The sequence below is a fragment of the Hemiscyllium ocellatum genome, chromosome 25 (genome assembly GCF_020745735.1).
Source record: "Hemiscyllium ocellatum isolate sHemOce1 chromosome 25, sHemOce1.pat.X.cur, whole genome shotgun sequence".
NCBI classification, from domain to species: domain Eukaryota; kingdom Metazoa; phylum Chordata; class Chondrichthyes; order Orectolobiformes; family Hemiscylliidae; genus Hemiscyllium; species Hemiscyllium ocellatum.
In genome coordinates this window covers 15,282,993-15,304,423 of record NC_083425.1, presented here as the reverse complement: position 1 = coordinate 15,304,423, position 21,431 = coordinate 15,282,993, and the positions used below count along the sequence as shown (strand labels likewise).

Genomic DNA, 21,431 nt, shown 5'->3' with positions numbered 1-21,431 from the left:
CCACTTATCCTCATGTAAGCACCCTCAAATTTCTGTGACTATATGCATGTACAGGAGTCTCTTAAATGTCCCCAATGACTCTGCCTCCACAACTGCTGCTGGCAACGCATTCCATGCTCTCACAACTCTCTGTGTAAAGAACCCGCCTCTGACATCCCCTCTATACTTTCCTCCAACCAGTTTAAAACAATGACCCCTCATGTTGGTCATTTCTGCCCTGGGAAATAGTATCTGGCTATCGATTCTATCTATGCCTCTCATTATCTTGTATACCTCAATTAGGTCCCCTCTTCTCCTTTTCTCCAATGAAAAAACTCCTAGCTCAGTCAACCTCTAGTCCTCTAGATAAGCCCTCTAGTCCAGGCAGCATCCTAGTAAACCTCCTCTGAACCCTCTCCAAAGCATCCACATCTTTCTTATAAGAGGGCGACCAGAACTGGACACAGTATTCCAAGTGCGGTCTAACCAAAGTTTTATAGAGCTGCAACAAGATCTCACGACTCTTAAACTCAATCCCCCTGTTAATGAAAGCCAAAACACCATATGCTTTCTTCACAACCCTGTCCACTTGGGTGGCCATTTTAAGGAATCTATGTATCTGCACCCCAAGATCCTTCTATTCCTCCACACTGCCAAAAATCCTATCCTTAATCCTGTACTCAGCTTTCACATTTGACTTTCCAAAATGCATCACCTCGCATTTATCCAGGTTGAACTCCATCTGCCACCTCTCAGCCCATCTCTGCATCCTGTCAATGTCCAGCTGCAGCCTACAACAGCCCTCTATACTGTCAATGACACCTCCAACCTTTGTGTCATCTGCAAACTTGCCGACCCATCCTTCAATCCCCTCATCCAAGTCATTAATAAAAATTACAAACAATAGAGGCCCAAGGACAGAGCCCTGTGGAACATCACTCACCACAGACTTCCAGGCAGAATATTTTCCTTCTACTACCACTCGCTATCTTCTATTGGCCAGCCAATTCTGTATCCAGACAGCTATGTTCCCCTGAATCCCATTCCTCCTCACCTTCTGAATGAGCCTACCATGGGGAACCTTATCAAATGCCTTGCTGAAGTCCATTTACACCACATCCACAGCTCGACCCTCATCAACTTTTCTAGTCACATCCTCAAAGAATTCGATAAGGTTTGTGAGGCATGACCTGCCCCTCACAAAGCCATGCTCTTCCAGATGGTCATAAATCCTATCCCTCAGAATCCTTTCTAACACCTTGCAGACGACAGACATGAGACTTACTGATCTGTAATTGCCGGGGATTTCCCTATTTCCTTTCTTGAAGAGAGGAATTACATTTGCCTCTCTCTAGTCCTCAGGTACGACTCCAGTGGAGAGCGAGGATGAAAAGATCTTCGCAAGTGACGAAGCAATTACATTTCTCATTTCCCAAAGCAGCCGAGGACAAATCTGGTCCTGGTTTGGCGACTTGTCAATCTTAATGTTTGACTAAATTTTCAGCACATCAGCTTCCTCTATCTCTATCCATTCCAGCATACACACCTGCTCTTCAAAGGTTTCATTCACTACAAAGTTTGTTTCTTTCGTAAAGATAGAAGCAAAAAGCTCATTTAGGGCTTCCCCTACATCCTCAGACTCCACACACAAATTCCCTATGCTATCCCTGATTGGCCCTACTCTTTCTTTGACCATTCTCTTATTCCTCACATAAGTGTAAAATGCCTTTGTGTTCTCCCTAATCCGTTCTGCCAAGCCTTTCTCGTGCCCCTTCCTGGCTCTCCTCAGACCATTTTTAAGCTCCTTCCTCGCCTGCCTGTAATTGTGTAGAGCAGAGCTTGACCCGAGCTTCCTCCACCTTATGTAAGCTACCTTCTTCCATTTGACGAGAAGCTCCACTGCTCTCGTCATCCAAGGTTCCTTTATCTTACCGTTTCTTGCCTGTCTCAGAGGGATGTATTTATTCATCACTTGCAATAACTGTTCCTTAAACAGTCTCCACATGTCTATAGTGCCTTTACCATGGAACAATTGCTCCCAATCCATGCTTCCTAACTCATGTCTAATCGCATCATAGTTTCCTCTTCCCTAATTAAATATCCTCCCATTTTGCCTAATCCTCTTCTTCTCCATAGCAATGTAGAATGTGAGGCAGTTGTGGTCACTATCACCAAAATGCTCTCCCACCACAAGATCTGATACCTGCCCCGGCTCGTTTCCGAGCACTAAGTCTAGAATGGCCTCTCCCCTCGTCGGCCTGTCAACATACTGAGTTAGGAAACCCTCCTGAACACACCTTACAAAAATAGCTCCATTCAAATCTTCTGCTCGAAGGAGGTTCCAATCAATATTGGGAAAGTTAAAGTCACCCATTACAACAACCCTACTGCGTCCACACTTTTCCAAAATCTGCCGACCTATGCTTTCTTCCATCTCCCTGCTGCTATTGGGGGGCCTGTAGTAAACCCCTAAAGAGGTGACTGCTTTCTTGCTGTTCCTAATTTCCACCCATACTGACTCGGTAGGCAGATCTTCTTCGACAGTGGAAGCTTCTGTAGCTGTGATACCCCCCTCTGATTAGTAGTGTCCCTCCTCTTTCTCCCCCCTCCCTATTCTTTTTAAATGCTGTAAACCCTGGAACATCCAGCAACCATTCCTGCCCCTGAGAAACCCATGTCTCTGTTATGGCCACAACATCATAGCACCAGATACTGACCCATGCTCTAAGTTCGTCACTTTTATTCCTGATACTCCTTGCGTTAAAGCAAACACACTTTAATTGATACCTTGGTTCCTTCCCAGGAAAATCTTTCCCACTCGCTGGTCTACTTCTTGCTATTGCCTCATTTTCATCAACTCTCACCTCCGGTATACAGCTCAGGTTCCCACCCCTCTGCCGTATTGGTTTAAACCCTCTTGAACTACTCGAGCAAACCTTCCACCCAGGACATTGGTCCCCTTCCAGTTCAGATGCAACCCGTCCTCCTTGAACAGGTCCCACCTTCCCCAGAAGGCATCCCAATTATCAACATATCCAAAGCCCTTCCTCCTACACCAGCTGCGCAGCTACGTATTAAGCTGCGCCCGCTGCCTGTTCCTCGACTCGCTATCTCGTGGCACCGGTAGTAAACTAGAGAACGCTACTCTGCTCGTCCTGCTTTGCAACTTCCATCCTAACCCCCTGAAATCACTTTTTATATCTTCGATCCATTTCCTGGCTATATCCTTAGTGCCAATATGTAACAAGACTCTGGCTGTTCATCCTCCCCTTTTAGAACCTTATACACCCGATTGGAGACGTCCCGGACCCTGGCACGAGGGAGGCAACATACCTTCCGGGAATCCCGATCCTGACCACAAAATCTCCTGTCGATTCCCCTAACTATCGAGTCCCCTACCACGAGTACTTTCCTATTCTGCCCCCTTCCCTTCTTTGCCACAGTGTCAGGCTCAGTGCCAGAGAACTGACTGCTATGGCTTTCTTCTGGTAGGTCTGCCTATGTTCATCTGTTACACCCTTTCAGAATTGAATTCTTTTACTTCATATTGCTGGCTTTATTTTTCCAACCAAAGCAGATCATTGAATCCCTGCAGTTCAGAAAGAGGCCATTCGGCCCATTAAGCCATTAACTGCCCAGATCCTCCCCTTATCCTATCGTTTCACGCTTTTCTGTTTAATTTCATTTGCTGTGTGCCCAGCCATTCCATCAGCTCTCCTATGTCCTTTTGAAGTCCTTCTCTATTTCTGAGTTTCATGTTATCTGAATTTTTAAAAACTTGTGCCCTGCTTGCATGCTGAAATGGAGTTCATTCATTTAGATCAAGTGAAGCAATGGTGCAAGTTTTGACTGCTGAGGAACACTATACTACTTGCACCAATTTGAAAAACAATTGTTTCTTGTCACTTGTGCAATTTTACATCAATGCTTCCACTGCCCCTTTTATTCCATGGCTTTGATTTTGCTGACAGGCCAATTATGTGGCACATGATTGTACGCTGTGTTGTAGTCTGTGGAGGAGCTCACGTGGTGTCCCTAACTTTGAACCAAGAGGCCCAGGTTCATGTCCCACCTGCCTCAGAAGAGTGTTGTAACATGTCAGAACAGGTTGTCCAGACAATACCTACACCATATAAATTAGGGGGCTTTTGTGGTACAATGGTTGTATTCCGACCAGAAATTCCAGGTTCAAGTCCCACCTGCATCAGGAGTCTGAATAGGTTGATTGGAAAATATCTAGATACGAGACTCTAGCTTCATCCCTCTTTAATGGGCTCTTGTGGTACAATACCGATACCCCTACCTCAGGGTTACAAGACACAGGTTCAAGTCCCATCTGTTTCAGAGGTATGTCATAATATGTCTGAACAGGTTGATTAAAGAGATCTAACATTATTTTTGTTAGTATTGTGTTTTCATCATCATTCAGCACTTTGCAAATGCACCAAAGTTCCTACAGGCATGATCACTTTATTAAAATAACTTTATTGTATTATAATATGTCAGTGAAAGAATTTAATTTTTAGAAAACAATTTCATTAACCGAGCATTGCTTGCTGTTTGAGACTGTCTGAACCCTTTTAAATTGCAGCCTTTCAACTCAATCTGATGTAAGCTATTATTCATTACCTAACTTGTGCCTTGTACGCTCAAAGTTAAAACATTTACAGAGTTGATTCAGCAGATAATTCTCTTGAAGCACAAGCTGAGTATTGCAGATAATGCAAAGAAATCTGCAAAAATTCAACATTGATAAGGGAAAAACTGCAAATATTCGCATGCTATCTAAACAGAGCACTGAGGGCTAATGTCAGGTATATATGGAGTTTTGATGAGAGATCAGTTGAATTTTCTTATTTTGTGCTCAGTTATCAAAAGTTTTCATTCTTTTACGACGTAGCAAAAATTATTTGGGGTTACATGACAATATGCTGAAATTCCTCTTGGAGAATAAAGGTTCGGTATCGAGTGGTAGGTGGAGAAAATAAAGCGTCGTGGTTTGAGGTACTGCAAAAAGAGTTGTGTCATACAATGGAATCAGCTGTTTTCCATCCTGTTCCATGAATCGATGGACTGAAACTTGGCTTGAAGACACATTAAGATTTTCTAGAGCAGTAACGAGCAATTGCAAAGTTTTCAATCCAAACTCTTACACTGGGGGATGAAACTGATTTTAGTGAAAATCAGAGTGTCTATTTTCCTAGCCCCACAGGTATTCATGTTTCTTGCAATTTGTTTTAATGCAATGTGTAGAACGGCAGATTGTGGTTTGAAAATTAGCTTGAAAAATGCGCTTGATTTACTTGGGCAGAGGATTGGATGTTTGATGTATAGCACTGGAGTTTTTGGAGGTGGAGACCTTGCTGAGACCATTGGAGCAGTCAAATTGCATGGAGATATGTTAGAGTTTAATCAAGATTGAGGGTGGAAGAGGTGTAGGTAGATTATGTTCCAGAGATGAAAATAATTTGGAATGAAGGAATGGGTGTGGCGTAGAAGGTTCAGTGTAAATCCAAGAGGGCAAGGACATTTCAACAAAGAATTATAAATGTTCATCGTACTGCAGTTTAGAAAAACAACTTCATGTAGTGCCTTCTAATGTAACAAAATGTCCCAAGGCACAGTTTAGGAGCGTTATCGAAAAGCTTGATCAAAAAAGTAGATTTTGAGGGGGGAGAAAAGAAGAAACTGAAGTTGGGAGGCTGAGCTGTATTGTGTAGAGAAGGCCTAAATAATTAAGTGGAGCAAGTAAATTTGAGACATACAAGAGACCAAGATTAATGGAGTACAGATATCATGGAGGGATGTGGTACTAGAAGCAATCACGAAGATGAAGGAGGGAGCAAGATGGTGAGAGATTTGAACTCAAGATGAAAGTTCTCAAAACCAGATGTTGTTTCACCATATTCCAAGTTAGATCAATAAGCACAGGGGTGACAGAAATTGCGCTTGCTGTGAATTAAGACATGGGTAGTGGAGTTTTGAATGATCTTGAGTTTATGGGGGATGGGGAGATCAGTCGGGAGTGCATTAGTATCATCAAACTGAGAGGCAAGGAGGGCAGGTGAAATGAGATGGGCAAAGGTAGGTGGTATTGTACAGATGGAAATTGGGGTTCTTAGTGGAGGTGTGATTCTGGGCTTGGAAGCTTATCTCGAATCTAGAGTCACAGAAAATTAAAGAAAAAGGTTTTAAGTACTGTACGTTGGAGAAGTGAATTGCAGTTTTGAATGCAGTTTAAAATCAGCATTTGTTTACAAAGGGAAGGTAAAACAAAAAAAGGATGTCAAGCTATTTCCCTGCATTTCCGTGAAATAAAATGAGTTTGCAGTCTCTGAATCATCGGACCCTGAGGAAGATAGGATCTCCTGAGAGGATTTGAAAGGATGTACTGGGATAGGCTAGAATTAGGAAAGAAAATTCATTCAAGACTGAAAAGATTTTCTTTCTCTGAGGGTTGTGTTTTGTGGAATTCTATTCCTCAGAGTAGTGAAAGCATGATCATTTAATATTTTTAAGGCTGAGTTAGATAAATTTTTGACTGACCTTAAGGAAGTATAAAGGTTAAGGTAGGACAAGAAAGGCTACAATCAAATCAGCCATGTCAAATCGAGCGGGCTTGAGGGGTCAAATGGCCTATTCATGCTCCAAATTCCTATGTCCGTATGTTAATAAAGGCAGCCTCAAATATATCAGTTATATGCTGTTCCTAGGATCTGCTGTTACTTGTGTTTGCATGTTGGTGTGTCTGTGTTATTTTGAAACAGGTCTTGAATTGTCTTTTCGCATGTACATGTACGAGCCTGGGAATGCCAAGCTCACTGAGTCATTTCTGAAACATACAGAAAGGTCGCCAGCTCAGCTGCATAAGGAGGGTGTGCCTTTCTCAAGAGTGCTGGCTGCAAATAAAGTTAGCTGCCTCCATATATAGCTATCTAACTGACAGTCAATTGGTGTTTTGATGTTGTTACGCAGTAGACTTAAAATACACAAAGTAATATAGATGTTCAGGATTGGCTCGTGAAATGTAGGTACTGGTAAGCCCCACCTGCTATTAACTATTTGAGCTGTGCTAAGAATTTTTAGATCTCTTTTCACCAGCTTAGGTTTCAGCTTTGTCTCTTTCATTGAAATATTCCTTATTTACACATTATTCGGAGCCATAGATTCCGGAACGATGGTGCTGAATACTGAAAGTGGTGTTGGTAAGTTTAAATATATTCCAGGAAATCCTTTTCCTTTTTAGATAATCACACCGGTGACTATTAAGATGCCTGTTTAGTTTTCATATTAGTATATACATTTGCTTATGTCTGTAATTTTGGTAACAATATAAAATACGTGAATAAAATTATGGATATATAAATGATCATTTTAATTATTATCATAATTACAACTTTTGTAAGCTTACAAAATGAAAAATAATCTTTATTTTAGGAGGGATGGGAGAGTTGTGGGAGAAGAGGTTAAATCTTGCACTAAATCAAGAGTTAACCTTACTTACTTATATAACTTGGAAAAAGTAAGATCTGCAGATGCTGGAGATTAGAGTCAAAGAATATGGTGCTGGAAAAGCCCAGCCGGCCAGGCAGCATCTGAGGAGCAGGAGAATTGACTTGAATGAGCTCTTCCTGAATGAGCTGATTACTGATGAAGGCTTATGCTTGAAAAGTTCATTCTCCTGCTCCTCAGATGCTGCTTTGACTGCCTGTGCTTTTCCAGCACCACACTCTTTACCTTTATAACTTGCCAAGAATGGAGTTACACCTTGCTTTAAATAATGAACATAATTGTTTTTGAACTAATTAATAGAACATTTAATGGGTGAAGCAAGCTTTTAGGTCCAAGTTATTATCAGTAACAACTGATGTTGCTGTTTCTCTTTGGTATAGTCTTCCTGAATTTCTTAAAAAGAAAGTTAAATCATTGATTTGTGAGCATTACATTTGTGAAGCATTAACGTTTTATCTGAGAGTTCTGTAAGAATCATATTGTGAAGGGCACAATAGAGGCTGTGTTTCAACTTGTTTGAGACAGACATCACAGTTTGTCAGAGTATTACATTTTACATCTGTTGTATATGGAATGTGTCAATAACTTTAATTGGTATGAATAGTTTGCTGAACTGAAAAGAAATTAGGATGCTTATAGAGAAATTGATTTAAAACACGTAAATTAGAAATTATTTGTCAATGTTGAAATGGGTTACCCGGCCTTGATGGTAACTCTTTTAAGCATTTATGCTCAGAAAACACAGAGCAATCACGGAATTTTGTTTGGGTGGCCAACATCATCAAGTTGAAAGATTTAATTCTATTTTAGCATGTTGTTTTAAAAGCAAGTTTTGGAAGCTAAATTATCATTGGATGGCTTTAAGACATTTTGACTAGGTAATTTGTAACACAACATGCTCCTTTTTATAATTTTATAACTAAGAATGGCATATGTCTTCATTCTGTGAGGATCCTTTGCTTTCATGTGGTGTGGTATGTGGGAATTTTAATGTGGCTTCTGCTTTCCTAGAATGGCATATTAGTTCATTAAGTGTGAGCTCCACAAATTCTGCCTTTTTCATGGTTTTGGGCAAGTTTTAGTTTTTTTCTGCTATTGCAGCTGATGTTCCATTGTGTCTGATGTATTGTATTGAGTTGATTAATTTGGAAAGCACTGTCAAAAAGTCATCATAACCGTGCCTTTCTGAGTTCCTTTCCTGAACTCTAGTACCTTACCACATTGTTATGTACCTTGAAAAGCCTCATCTATCACAACAGCTTAAGTCATTCATCCTATTTGCCTCTCAAACCTCTTCCCAAACTTTTGCCCCTCCATTCCTTGTTTGTACGATATATTTGGATAATTTGGGTTTGTCAATTTTAATCTGTTTGCAGTCCCACAGAGTGCCTTGAATACATTTTACTACGTTAAATACAATTCTTACATGCAACTTAATTTTCGGCCTAATAAATGCTATATTAATTATTTAATCATTGTTCTCCAGTGCAGTGACAGGGACAAAAAAATTTGAATGTAGTATGTATATTTATTGTAGAGTATACAGCATGGACACAGGCCATTCAGCCCAACCCATCCATGCTAACCAGGTTTCCTAAACTGAACTTATTCCATTTGCCCATGTTTGGCCCAGATCCATCTAGACCCTTCCTATCCGTGTACCTGTCCGAATGTCTTTTAAATGTTTCAATTGTACTACATCCATTACTTCCTCTGGTAGCTCATTCCACACATGCACAACCTTCTGTGTAATAATGTCGCCCCTCTGGTCCCTTTTAAATCTTTCCCCCCTCACCTTAAACCTCTGCTCGCAAGTTTTAGATTCCCCTACCCTGGGGAAAGACTTGGCTATTCACCTTATCTATGACCTTCATGATTGTATAAACCTCTATAAGGTGATCCCTCAGCCTCCTGCTCTGCAGGAAATAAAAGTCCCAGCCTATCAGGCCTCTCCTTATAACTCATGCCTTCCAGTCTCTAAGATCCTTGAAACTCTTTTTTTTTGTGCCCTTTCCAGTTTAATAATATCCACCCTATAGCAGGGTGACCAGAATTGAAATTGTGTGGCAATAAAACTCATCTATCCACAATAATCAATGTCAAAATCTCTTCAAAATGTTGAGTGAATTTGAAAATGCTTCTAACGTAATCTGAGTTGACCTTTCATCAGCTTTGGAGAATGCAATTCATTATTGTGGAGATTGTGTGGTTAATAAGAGAACAAGGACCATTGGTTTAGTTTGTATATTTTGGTGTGATCTGCTGTGCCCTTTATGGATTCTTTAATATTTTGATTAATTGTCCTTTATTTATGCTGCATGCATTAAGTGGCACAGTGGAGCTGATGATCTTGCAGGTCTTTTAATTTATATTGCTCCAATGCTGAGAGACATTAATTCATAACTGACAAACCACAACTAGACTTGCATGCAGTCCTTTCAATAAATATTATATATATTTATCTATATCTTGTAGTTCATGTTATACAATGATGTTCACTAAATATTTAATTAATTCCTAATAATTTTTGATCCAAGGTCATTTGAAATTATATTATTTTAGTACTGTCTTAGAGGCTATATACTTGGTCAGACTCTTCTGGTCTTTAAAATGTTGCAGGTGAAAGGCATATGGTGGAAACCTACAGATGGGAAATGGCTGAAATATTGCAAATTTACTAGTGATAATGCAATTGGTTTAGCCATTGCATTCAACATGTACCATTGACAACAAAACGGATTACCTTTGGGGATGTGGTCAGATGTGTACACCATTTGCAAATTTTACCCCAGGACAGTACATCAGTGCATTAGGATGCAACATTTCATTTTTTTTGCCCGAGAGATCTGGGGCCAGGAATTAGCTGCTGCTCTGTTTCCTAATGATCCTTGACACTGCTGTTTCAGCTGTATCTTATGCTGATATTTCACTCTGGAGAACAGACTCTATGCTACAAGTGGGAATTCAGTGCCTTACAGTGTATCAGCTGCAGTGGTCTTACTATCAAGCTGCTTGGGGATACCCAGCAACTTACTGATATAGTATAAGTGAGGTCTGACGACTAATATCAGGTGAGCCTTGGACTGCAGCAAATTTCTTTTTCATAGTTCCCTGACTCCATGAGGAAAAACACATATCCGTGAATTAACAGCTGAAGCCAAGGTCTTTGAGGCAGTAAGAACTTTAGGATGCAATTTCCTCTTTGAATATTAGTCTGTTTTGTAATCAGAGTTTCTGTAGATGACTGTACAAATGTTTACTTAAACCTGAGGGAATGCTAAATGTCTGTTCCTGTAAAGAAAATAATAAAATAAGTGATTACTCCTCAAAGATAGTCACTCTTTCCCTCTTATAAATTAAATTGTATACCAATTAACTGAAAATGAGGTGCAGGAAAATATGAAATGTATAGATATTAAAATTATCTTTACTGAGATTAAGGAACATGCAACCTTTTTTCTCCTTTTCATGTTTCAAAGCACTTGAAAAAAGCTTTTTCTTCCCAGCTCTAAAGTAGAGCAGCAATTCATTGTTAAACCAAATTCATGCCTTGATTAAAGGATGAAAGGATTGGACACTCTGGAGGCAGGAAGTATGTTTCTGCTGATGGGTGAGTCCCACATCAAAGGGCACAGTTTAAAAGTAAGGGGTGGGCCATTTAGAACAGAGGTGAGGAGAAACTTCTTCACCCAGAGAGTGGTGGGTGTATGAAATGCTCTGCCCCAGAAGGCTGTGGAGGCCAAGTCTCTGGATACTTTCAAGAAAGAGTTAGGTAGAGCTCTTAAGGATAGTGGAATCAAGGGTTATGGGGGTAAGGCAGGAACAGGATACTGATTGAGGATGTTCAGCCATGAATGAATGGTGGTGTTGGCTCGAAGGGCAGAATGGCCTACTCCTGCACCTATTGTCTATTGTCTATTTTTGTTTTGCCAAAGATTATGATTAGAGTTAGTAATTGTGTGGTTACTTTTGCAGTGTTCTGTTACACAATGGTGACCAGTTGAGGATATAACTTGAGCATTCTTGTAAAGCATATTTTCTGGTGAAAGGTTTGCTGTATACTATTTTGCTGTCAGTTTTTCAAATTGAGGACTTAACTATGATTTGAAACCAATAACCTCTCACATAACAGCGTATTGTAAGTTTTATCAGAATCTGAATTTTAAATTGATTATTCATTCTTCAAAGGTTTAATTTTCTACTATTACTACTTGGCATTATCTCTGTGCATATCTTTCAGATGTACTCCCTGTTTTATACACTCCTATTCCAATCTATTGCTTTCTCTTTAATTCTTCTGTTGTTCAAATTGTTTGAAACTTAGCCAATGTATTTAATTTTCTCTTGTAAGTAGGGTCTATAAAAACATTGAGTTAGTAATGCAATAGCCAGTTCATGAATTACATTCTTTACATTACTTAATGGTTTATTATCTTTTTTACTGGAATATTTTAAATATGTGCATTATTGAATCCAATCACAATATTAGCTAACAGAGTAAACATTATAGATGAAGTAAGGGCATCTGTTTGAAAGAACTGGCATTCAAGTGCTGCGTCACTCTGTGGACCATGTTTCCATTACTTTTAAATATTATTTTGAGCAGAGTATATGCTAAAATTGAGCTTGAAAGATAACTGCGGATGGTTTTTGAGGGGCCTCCAGTATCTTTCCAACAAAGCGCAAGCCTTCGCTGTTAGCGTGATACTGTACTATATAAAACATGCAGAGGATATAGGAACCAAGCACAATCTACACATAAGCAAACACGATTGACACTTGCTAGATGTTTGCATGTAAGCAGGACCCCAATTTATGTTCAATCCGTACACCACTGTTTGTGGTGTCTTACCACTTCCTTGACTGAGATTAGCTATTCAGTATGGACCACTGATTAGAGGTCATTCCACAATGTCATATATTTATCCAAAGTGTGAACAGGTTTCTCAATTTTTTTTTAATTGAAAAAATGTGAAAGAAGTCTGAAAGTCTGATTAACATGGAAGTATGTAGTGTCTTGCAGGGATGCTGATTAAAAACATATCCTGCCACCTACATCACTTTCCTATTTTTAGGTCCACACTTGAAATAATAGTCTTACAATTTGCAAAGTATACATTTTTTTCCGATATGTTAGCCAAATATGCTATCAGAGGCAACTTTTTGAAAATTACTTTTGCCCTTCTTTGGAAGCCTTTTCAAAATAGTATTATCCATTCTGTTTTATCAATTATATTTGATAACATTGCAGGTCCTAGAAAATAAGTAGTTGCTCATTACGGTGAGCTTCACTATATGTGCTCCAAACAACACTCAAATATGCAAGACTGGCGTAAATTTTTAGAGAGTGAACATTTTGATTTTGAATTGGCAGCTTAGTTGCAGGAAAATTGTGATACATTAATAGGAGTAAAAAGTGAGGTCTGCAGATGCTGGAGATCAGAGCTGAAAATGTGTTGCTGGTTAAAGCACAGCAGGTTAGGCAGCATCGAAGGAACAGGAAATTCGACGTTTCGGGCCAAAGCCCTTCATCAGGAATGAGGAGAGGGTGCCAAGCAGGCTAAGATAAAAGGTAGGGAGGAGGGACTTGGGGGAGGGGCGATGGAGATGTGATAGGTGGAAGGAGGTCAAGGTGAGGGTGATAGGCCGGAGTGGGGTGGGGTGGGGTGGAGAGGTCAGGAAGAGGATTGCATGTTAGTAGGGCGGTGCTGAGTTCAAGGGAATCAACTGAGACAAGGTGGGGGGAGGGGAAATGAGGAAACTGGAGAAATCTGAGTTCATCCCTTGTGGTTGGAGGGTTCCCAGGCGGAAGAGGAGGCGCTCTTCCTCCAACCGTCGTGATGTTATGTTCTGGCGATGGAGGAGTCCAAGGACTTGCATGTCTTCGGTGGAGTGGGAGGGAGACTTAAAGTGTTGAGCCACGGGGTGGTTGGGTTGGTTGGTCCGGGCGTCCCAGAGGTGTTCCCTGAAGCGTTCTGCATTAATAGGAGTTTAGTTTCAGCAATTAAGTATGGGAGTGTGGTAGTACCTAAATGGTACATTAATCATACTGATCCCCTTGGAAAATGATACTTAATTTTAGAAATAAATTTAAATGGACGTTCTTTTTATCAATGGCCATCTTTATGCTCTCATTCTTCCATGGTTTTCCATGCACAAAGTATCATTGAGGCTAAACTTTGAATTCCATTGATCTTATGTTGATTTTTTTTGAAGATCTAAAAATGAATGAGTATATTTAATACTGTCTGTTGCCTAATAATAGGGGTCTGGAGGATGAGAGATAATCTGCTGGGCTAAGATATATAAACTTGTATTTGTATTGCCTAGTTTTCAAAGGCAGGGCTAACACCTCTATGAGCTAATCCCTTAAAATATTAAAGTAGTTATTGATTCCATCAAAACAAAATTGACTAAGTTATTTGAGGACATACTTTGGAATATCTGGATGTATTGATAGATTTTTCAACATTAGATTAGATTAGATTACTTACAGTGTGGAAACAGGCCCTTCGGCCCAACAAGTCCACACCGACCCGCCGAAGCGCAACCCACCCATACCCCTGCATATACCCCTTACCTAACACTATGGGCAATTTAGCATGGCCAATTCACCTGACCCGCACATCTTTGGACTGTGGGAGGAAACCGGAGCACCCGGAGGAAACCCACGCAGACACTGGGAGAACGTGCAAACTCCACACAGTCAGTTGCCTGAGGCGGGAATTGAACCCAGGTCCCTGGCGCTGTGAGACAGCAGTGCTAACCACTGTGCCACCGTGCCGCCCTTTAATACTTTAACATCTTGGATAGTTTACAGAAAAAGTAATAATTACAGAAATTAATGATTAAAACCAAGATCCATCCTTGATTCAAAAGGAAAATGTTGGAAATGGTTATGCAAATTAGCAGGTTATGGCAGCATTTGTGGAAAGCTACACCTTGTTCAGATATCTAATTTTGCTAATAATATGTTTTGTTCTCCTAGAAATATATAGACGTCACAAAACACAAACAGACCATTTGGCTCAATCAGTCTATGTCACGATTTACTCTCCATGTAACAAATAATAATCTGAATTACATTAGCTCATGTTATTATAGCAATTCAGCACCTTTTCCTTCAACAATCCTTCTAATATAATTTGGAATGTTGACAAAAGATTTTTCCACGTTTGAGACCTGAAGACTTATTGTTTTTATTCAATTTTTAATCGTGTTTCCTATCTGTTAATTCCGTACCATTTAATATTCATCAGTTATTTTCTGATGTTGTACCTTCTCAAAGGTTTTCTTAAAAGTCATGTACTTTGCATCCACTGCAGTTCTTCTGCTACCATGTCTGTTATTTATTTACAAGCTGCAAATGTGTTGCTGGTCAAAGCACAGCAGGTTAGGCAGCATCTCAGGAATAGAGAATTCGACGTTTCGAGCATAAGCCCTTCATCAGGAATAAGAGAGAGAGCCAAGCAGGCTGAGATAAAAGGTAGGGAGGAGGGACTAGGGGGAGGGGCGATGGAGGTGAGATGACCTGGGGGGTGCAGTGAGAGAGGGACTCACTGAAATCCTTGTAGAGGGAGGAAGAGAGCTTATTTACAAGACCTGTTGAGCACAGTCATCTATTTAAAATCTTTGGTTATTTCACTTTATCTGAATGCATGGTAATTTCAGCCTTATCTAAATACTATAAAATCATCAACACATTTCCATGCTATAAATAGAGACTACTAAAAAGCATTAAATTGGCTTTAAGGAGCCCTGGGATGTCTTTAAGGCATAAATGGTTTATATTGTTGCCGGTTTTGCTTTCTTACCATGGATGTTAAGCTAATTGATTTGTAATTACTTTGTCATTTTTAACATTGTGTATGACATTGGCCACTGTCCAGGAAAAAACTTTTATTACTTTATGTCATTTGGAAATTACTTAAAAGGTAAAACTAATCATCACTTGTAGACTTATAGATTTGCAAATTACTTTTTGACAAGCAATAATTCTTTTTTTTAAATTGAAGCAGATTTTCCAATAATGTGAGCACAAAAGTAAATGAAATAAATCCATGTCAAACTTGGTAGCGCAAAACTTTGGCCATTGAATGTTGCTTGAATTCCTTTGAAATTTTACATGTTACCACACTTATGTCAGTTGAGCCAGATCCAGTAAGGAGGGTCGGCATAAAAACTTTGCCATGTGGAGTGTGCTGATAGTTGGGGGGGGCAGTGTACTGAGAGCTATTGACATTGTCCTCTGCAGTAAGGAACCTGAGTCTCAATGAAAAGCCGAAAGAAAAGTCAAGATCTTTTCCCTAGGGTAGAGGAGTCCAAAAGTAGAGGGCAGAGGTGAAAGGTGAGAGGGGAAAGATTTAAAAGGACATGGAGGTAACTTTTTTATGCAGAGGATGGTGCGTGTATGGAATGTATTACCAGAGGAAGTGGTGGAGGCTGGTACAGTGACAACATTTAAAAGGCAACTGAATGGGTATATGAATAGAAACGGTTTAGAAAAATGTGGGCCAAGTGCTGGTAAATGGGACTAGATTAAGTTAGGATATCTGGTCGGCATGGACGAGTTGGACTAAAGAGTCTGCTTCAGTGCTGTACATCTCTATGTACTTTCTTGTTGGACCGTGTATAAAATGTTCCCAAGTCGTATTTTACTTAAGAACAACCAGACTAGATGATTTCTTAACTCTACTTAAAAATGAGATGTGTGAAAATATTCTGCTGTTGTAATCTGCAGATGAGCTAAATGCTGACAACAGTTTCTCTAAATGTGAAATACTTAGCAAGAAATCATATGAGACTTCAGGAAGTGGTTTAGGTCCTGGCATGTTTTCACACTGAAACAAGTACATCATAACCTGTTGACGTGTACAGAGATTAGATTTATAACTTAGATTCAACTTTTATTTTTTTCAGCAGGTATTTTTAATTGCATTATCTCAACAGACTATCACAATTATATTGGTATTTGTTAAGTAGAGACCATTTTTCAGAACCCTTCTAAATTTGAAGTGGCATTAGAAACGATGTAATCTACTGTGATATATCTGCATGACATTCCTTTTATATTTTGAGAATGCAAAAACGTCTGTATGATCAAACTCAGTTATTATCATATATGGCCTGGTTAAAGTTTAAGACATTTGGTAAGTAGTTGAGAAAATTACAGTTTGATTGTGAAATGAATTGAAAATCACCAGCCGGCTACTAAATGTCTGTTAATTGTTAGTCACCAGATAAAATCATCATATCACATTGATAATGTTGGTTGTCTCACATTTACAGAGAAATGACTTATAAGAAAAGTATTGCAGATGTCAAAGAACCCCACCTAGTTGCACCAGGAAACAGACTAGTCAATAAACAGTCCAGCATTTGCAGTTAACCTTCTTATTTAGGTCAAATGTTGGTTGAAAAATATTTCTTGAGGCACAAAAATGGCTTTCAAAATAAAAGTACTGGTATTATGATCTTCTTTCTTTCTACTTCCTGACCTTGTGTTTTGTATTTAAAAGCTAAGGCTCCAACACATACTTTTTAAGGTTCTGTTTAATATATATATGATCCACAGCTAATCTCATAAGATTTGTCTTTTTATATTTTTGGTTGCTTTTATGACATTGTATTTAGCATTACATTTGGAATAGTTCTGAGCTTGAACTCAGCAGTATCATTGAGATGCTCATGTAATTGCTATGGAAGAATCCTATAAATTCAAAGCTGTTCCAAAGCTTTATTTTTTTTTCTGTACTCCAATTGCTGTAGCATCCATATATATTTGCTCACACTATTCCTAAATGTTCATATGCATTTTGCGTATTAGATGTGCTGTATTAACTGGGGCCAGGGAAGGGATAGATGTGTCTTCAAGGCAAAACTTCTGATTTATTTAGCATCTTTAATATAAAAAAAGTATAAATTTCTCAAAAACCTGAGAGCACCAGAATCTCCACTACCTGTGTACTTACATTATTAATGGATGAGAGAATGTGTCAAAATAATACTGGAATTAATTTGATCACTTGCTTACCCTTGTGAAGGAAAAAAAAAGTCATTGAGGGACCTAATATTTCATCTAGAGCAAATAGTAGCTGAAAAATTACTTATAAGATGGATCATTTAATGTTTGGGCTCAAACTATAGCTAGTGATGTGACGACCTCACTTTCATATCACCAGGCTGCTGTGCTAAGTAACCACCTTCAATTAGATTTCTGATCCAAGTCAGAGCCCTCCACTACCACGTGATGAAGGAGCATCGCTCCGAAAGCTAGTGTGCTTCCAGTTAAATCTGTTGGACTATAACCTGGTGTTGTGTGATTTTTAACTTTGTACACACCAGTCCAACACCGACATCTCCAAATCATTATTAACTTCAATAGTTTTGGGAAGACTATTAATCAGTTTTTAAGCTCCTGAAACCTCTATAGAGATATGCTGTTATTAACTTGGTCACGTAAGTAACCATTCCAGGATTAGGGAATTGGGATGAAGTCTGTAGCTTTAAGAGTTTGGCTGGGATTTCCGAATGTTCCACGTCATTTACACCTACAGGGCAAGGCCAGGAGAATAAGATTTTACTTCCATTAGGTTGAAAGAATATAATGATCAATTTCTAGTTATGTATAGTCAGTTTCATGAGGCAACGATGTGGGTTTGAAAGATCTTTACCTGGAATGGCACAAGTTTTTTTATGAACATCAGAATGTTCCTAACACTCTGAAACAGTAGCACAGAGATCAGAGCAGTTACTCGTGATCCAAAACGTAATGATCCAGATGACATGAGTGTGAATTTCACTAAGTCAGTTAGAGGGTTTGAATTCAGTTTCTTTCAAAAAGCTACTCTCAGTAAAATGTATCATTGTAACATCCCAAATTTAGGGAAGGGAAACTGCTTTCCGTGCCTGGTCTGTCATACTCAAGACTCTAGTGTAACATTGATTTGCTTAAGTTTCCTCTGAAATTATCAAGTTATCCATTCAGCTGTGATAAATTGCTAAGCAGAAGGCCCATCACCACCACCTTGGGCAACTAGGGATATGCAATAAATATTGGCTATGCTTGTTATCCCAAGGTGGAATTTATAAAAAAAAATCAAACGAAAGAAGAAAGATAAATGCTATGTATCAACTTAGGTATTAGCCTTTGGTGCATTTGTAACATTGGGCTACTGGGAAATTTAGCTTTTTTCTCATGAATTCTCACTGCTTCAACTGATAATATAAGGAACACCTTAGAATATGCTACAGATGTAAACCCACAACCTACTGCTTTTATACTGCAGAAGTGCTGTTTTCTATTTTATAAATTGCTGCATTCTATTCTGATCTTACATCATTGTGAAATCAAATTAACCAACTTATTTTGGTTAATCAGTAATGATGTTGGATTGTGCCAGAGAATATTTGTATTACAAAAGACCTTCGAAAAAGTACGTAAGGCACAATGATATCATTTGTGTTCTAAAAATTGAACTGTTCTCACTTTGTTGCTTCACTGATGCATGTAGTTGAGATTCTAACTCTGAAATGTAAAATAATCTATTTTAACCAAATCATTTTTGTGAATCTCAATTGTTTCTGGAGTCTTTTGTATTTGCATTAATGTGTGAAAAGCACTGAAACTAGGTTGAAACAGAATTTTCACCAATTTTAATGGTGGTATTATTAAACTGTTAGGAATGGATGATTCTTTGTTGCTCAGTGAATAACATAGGTTTCCATGTGAGGTTTGATCTTTAGCCACAGCCATAGCTGATTTCATGTCTGCACTCAAACTAGGGAACACCTGGTGTTAGTTTGTTTTCTGCTACTCTCAAACTAAGTTATTTTTGTGTACTTACTACAGATGATATAACATAGAAAGAGGTCATTTAGCCCAGTTTGCCAACTCTTTGATAAAGCTAGCAGTATATATTTTTAAATTGGGTGTTAGGCATACATAGTATCTTTCAGTGTTTAGATTTGATAGCTAATGATTTGAGAACCCATTCTGAATAATCAGACAAAAAAAGTGATTGAACTTCTCTTGTCTCATTGTTAGCCAAGCCCCATTACTCCCACCACTGTCCAGTCTGTCTCTGTGAGGTACTTTTCCCACGTGCTCTTAAATCTAAAGATCCCTAAAAACCAAGTTACATTCTGCTTTGTCTGAATAAGTGTTCTTGTCTGTAACTTGTTGAAGGAACTCCTCCAGAAATGGAACCAGTAGACAGTAAAGGCAAGATCAGAATGCATGCCACTGTAGGAGAGGGGTGGTCAAAAGTTTGAATTGAAGCATTGTGGGGTGTATAAGGGAAAAAGCTGAATGTGATGCTGTTTGGAGATAATAAAAGGAATTACCAGTACTTAGGATAAAAGTTTCAGCATGAATCGTGAGTGTGGGTTGTTGGACACATCACATTCGTGGTGGGAGTGGTGTGTTGTCTTTCTCTTGTCCTGTTCCTTCACTGGTCACAAATAAATTTACTGTTTTACCCAGTTTCTGAAATGGTCAGATGTATGCTTTCACTATATTAGATTGAAAAGATACAAATATCAGATTTACTTCATCTGTTTTATAACTTCACTGAATAACATTCTAGTTTTTACAATGAATATGCTATGCCTCTAAACAACCATGAATATACACACCAGGTGAAGGAAAATGGATTTTTTTTGTAAAGATTTGTATTGGGGGTTCTTGAAGAAACCAAAAGGAACAATGTAAAATGTTCAGATAGCTATTAATCAGGTGTTCTGGGCAAATATAAACAGGTCACCAGGCATGGCAATTATCTCTGGGGACTTAGCAGGTTCAGTTTGCTTAGGAAAGACAATATTGAGGAGTCTACTATCAAGGAAGAAATAGCAAGGTATCTAGATAGAAATTGTCCTGTTGGGCAGATGCAGCATGGGTTCATGAAGAGCAGGTCATGCTCAACTAATCTTTTAGAATTCTATGAAGACATTACGAACATGGTAGACAATGGGGACCCAGTAGGTGCAGTGTATCTAGATTTCCAAAAGGCATTCAACAAGGTGACACACAAAAGGTTGCTGCATAAGATAAAGATCCAAGGCATTATGGGCAATGTATTAGCATGGATAGAGGATTGGTTAACTAGCAGGAAGCAAAGAATGGGGATAAATGAGTGTTATTCTGGCAATCAGTAACTAGTGGTGTGCCTCAGGGATCAGTGTTGCGACGTCAATTATACACAACATACATACATAGGTGATTGGAAGTTGGGGAGTACATGTAGTGTGTCAAAGTTTGTGGATGATACTAAGATGAGTGGTTGAACAAAGAGTGCAGAGGACTGTGAAGTGTTGCGAAGGGACAGAGTTTAAGTGAGTTGGCAAAGGTCTGACAGATTGAGTGCAACGTTAATAAATGTGAAGTCATCCATTTTGGTAGGAATAACAGTAAAAAAGACTATTACTAGAATTGTAAGAAATTGTTGCACGCTGCTGTGCAGAGGAACCTGGGTGTCCTTTTGCATGAATCACAGGGTTGATTTGTATGTGCAAATGGGGTTCTGTCCTTCATTGCTAAAGGGATTGAGTTTAAAAGCAGAGAGATTATGTTGCAGCTGTATAGGGTGCTGGTCAGGCCACACCTGGAACACTGTGTGCAGTTTTGATCTCCTTACTTGAGAAAGGATGTACTGGCACAGGAAGGGGTGCAGTGGAAGTTTGCTTGGTTGATTCCGGAGTAGGGGTTGGTTTATGGGGAGAGACTGCGTAGACTGTGATTATATTCATTAGAATTTAGAAGAATGAAGGGGGCTCTTATAGAAACATGTAAGAATATGAAGGGAATAGACAAGATAGAAGTTGAGAGGATGGTTCCACTGGCAGGTGAAACTAGGACAAGAGGACATAAATTAGGGGGAGCAGATTAAGGACTGAATTGAAAAGGAACTTCTTCAAGCAGAGGGTTGTGAATTTATGGA

At 39.1% G+C, this 21,431-nt stretch overlaps 1 protein-coding gene across 5 annotated transcripts in view; it reads left to right on the top strand.

Moving 5' to 3' along the window:
• The window catches only part of cyth1b (cytohesin 1b), a 234,285-nt gene that overhangs the window by 101,166 nt on the left and 111,688 nt on the right, over positions 1-21,431 (top strand). Inside the window, exon 1 of one of the 5 annotated variants that reach the window (XM_060844852.1) lies at positions 7,065-7,184. The exons of the other annotated variants lie outside the window; for them this stretch is intronic. Within the exon in view, the coding sequence (XP_060700835.1) occupies positions 7,157-7,184 (28 nt within the window). The 5' untranslated portion in view covers positions 7,065-7,156. Of the gene's footprint in view, positions 1-7,064; positions 7,185-21,431 lie in introns of those variants that run through there. 5 annotated transcript variants of the gene reach the window in all.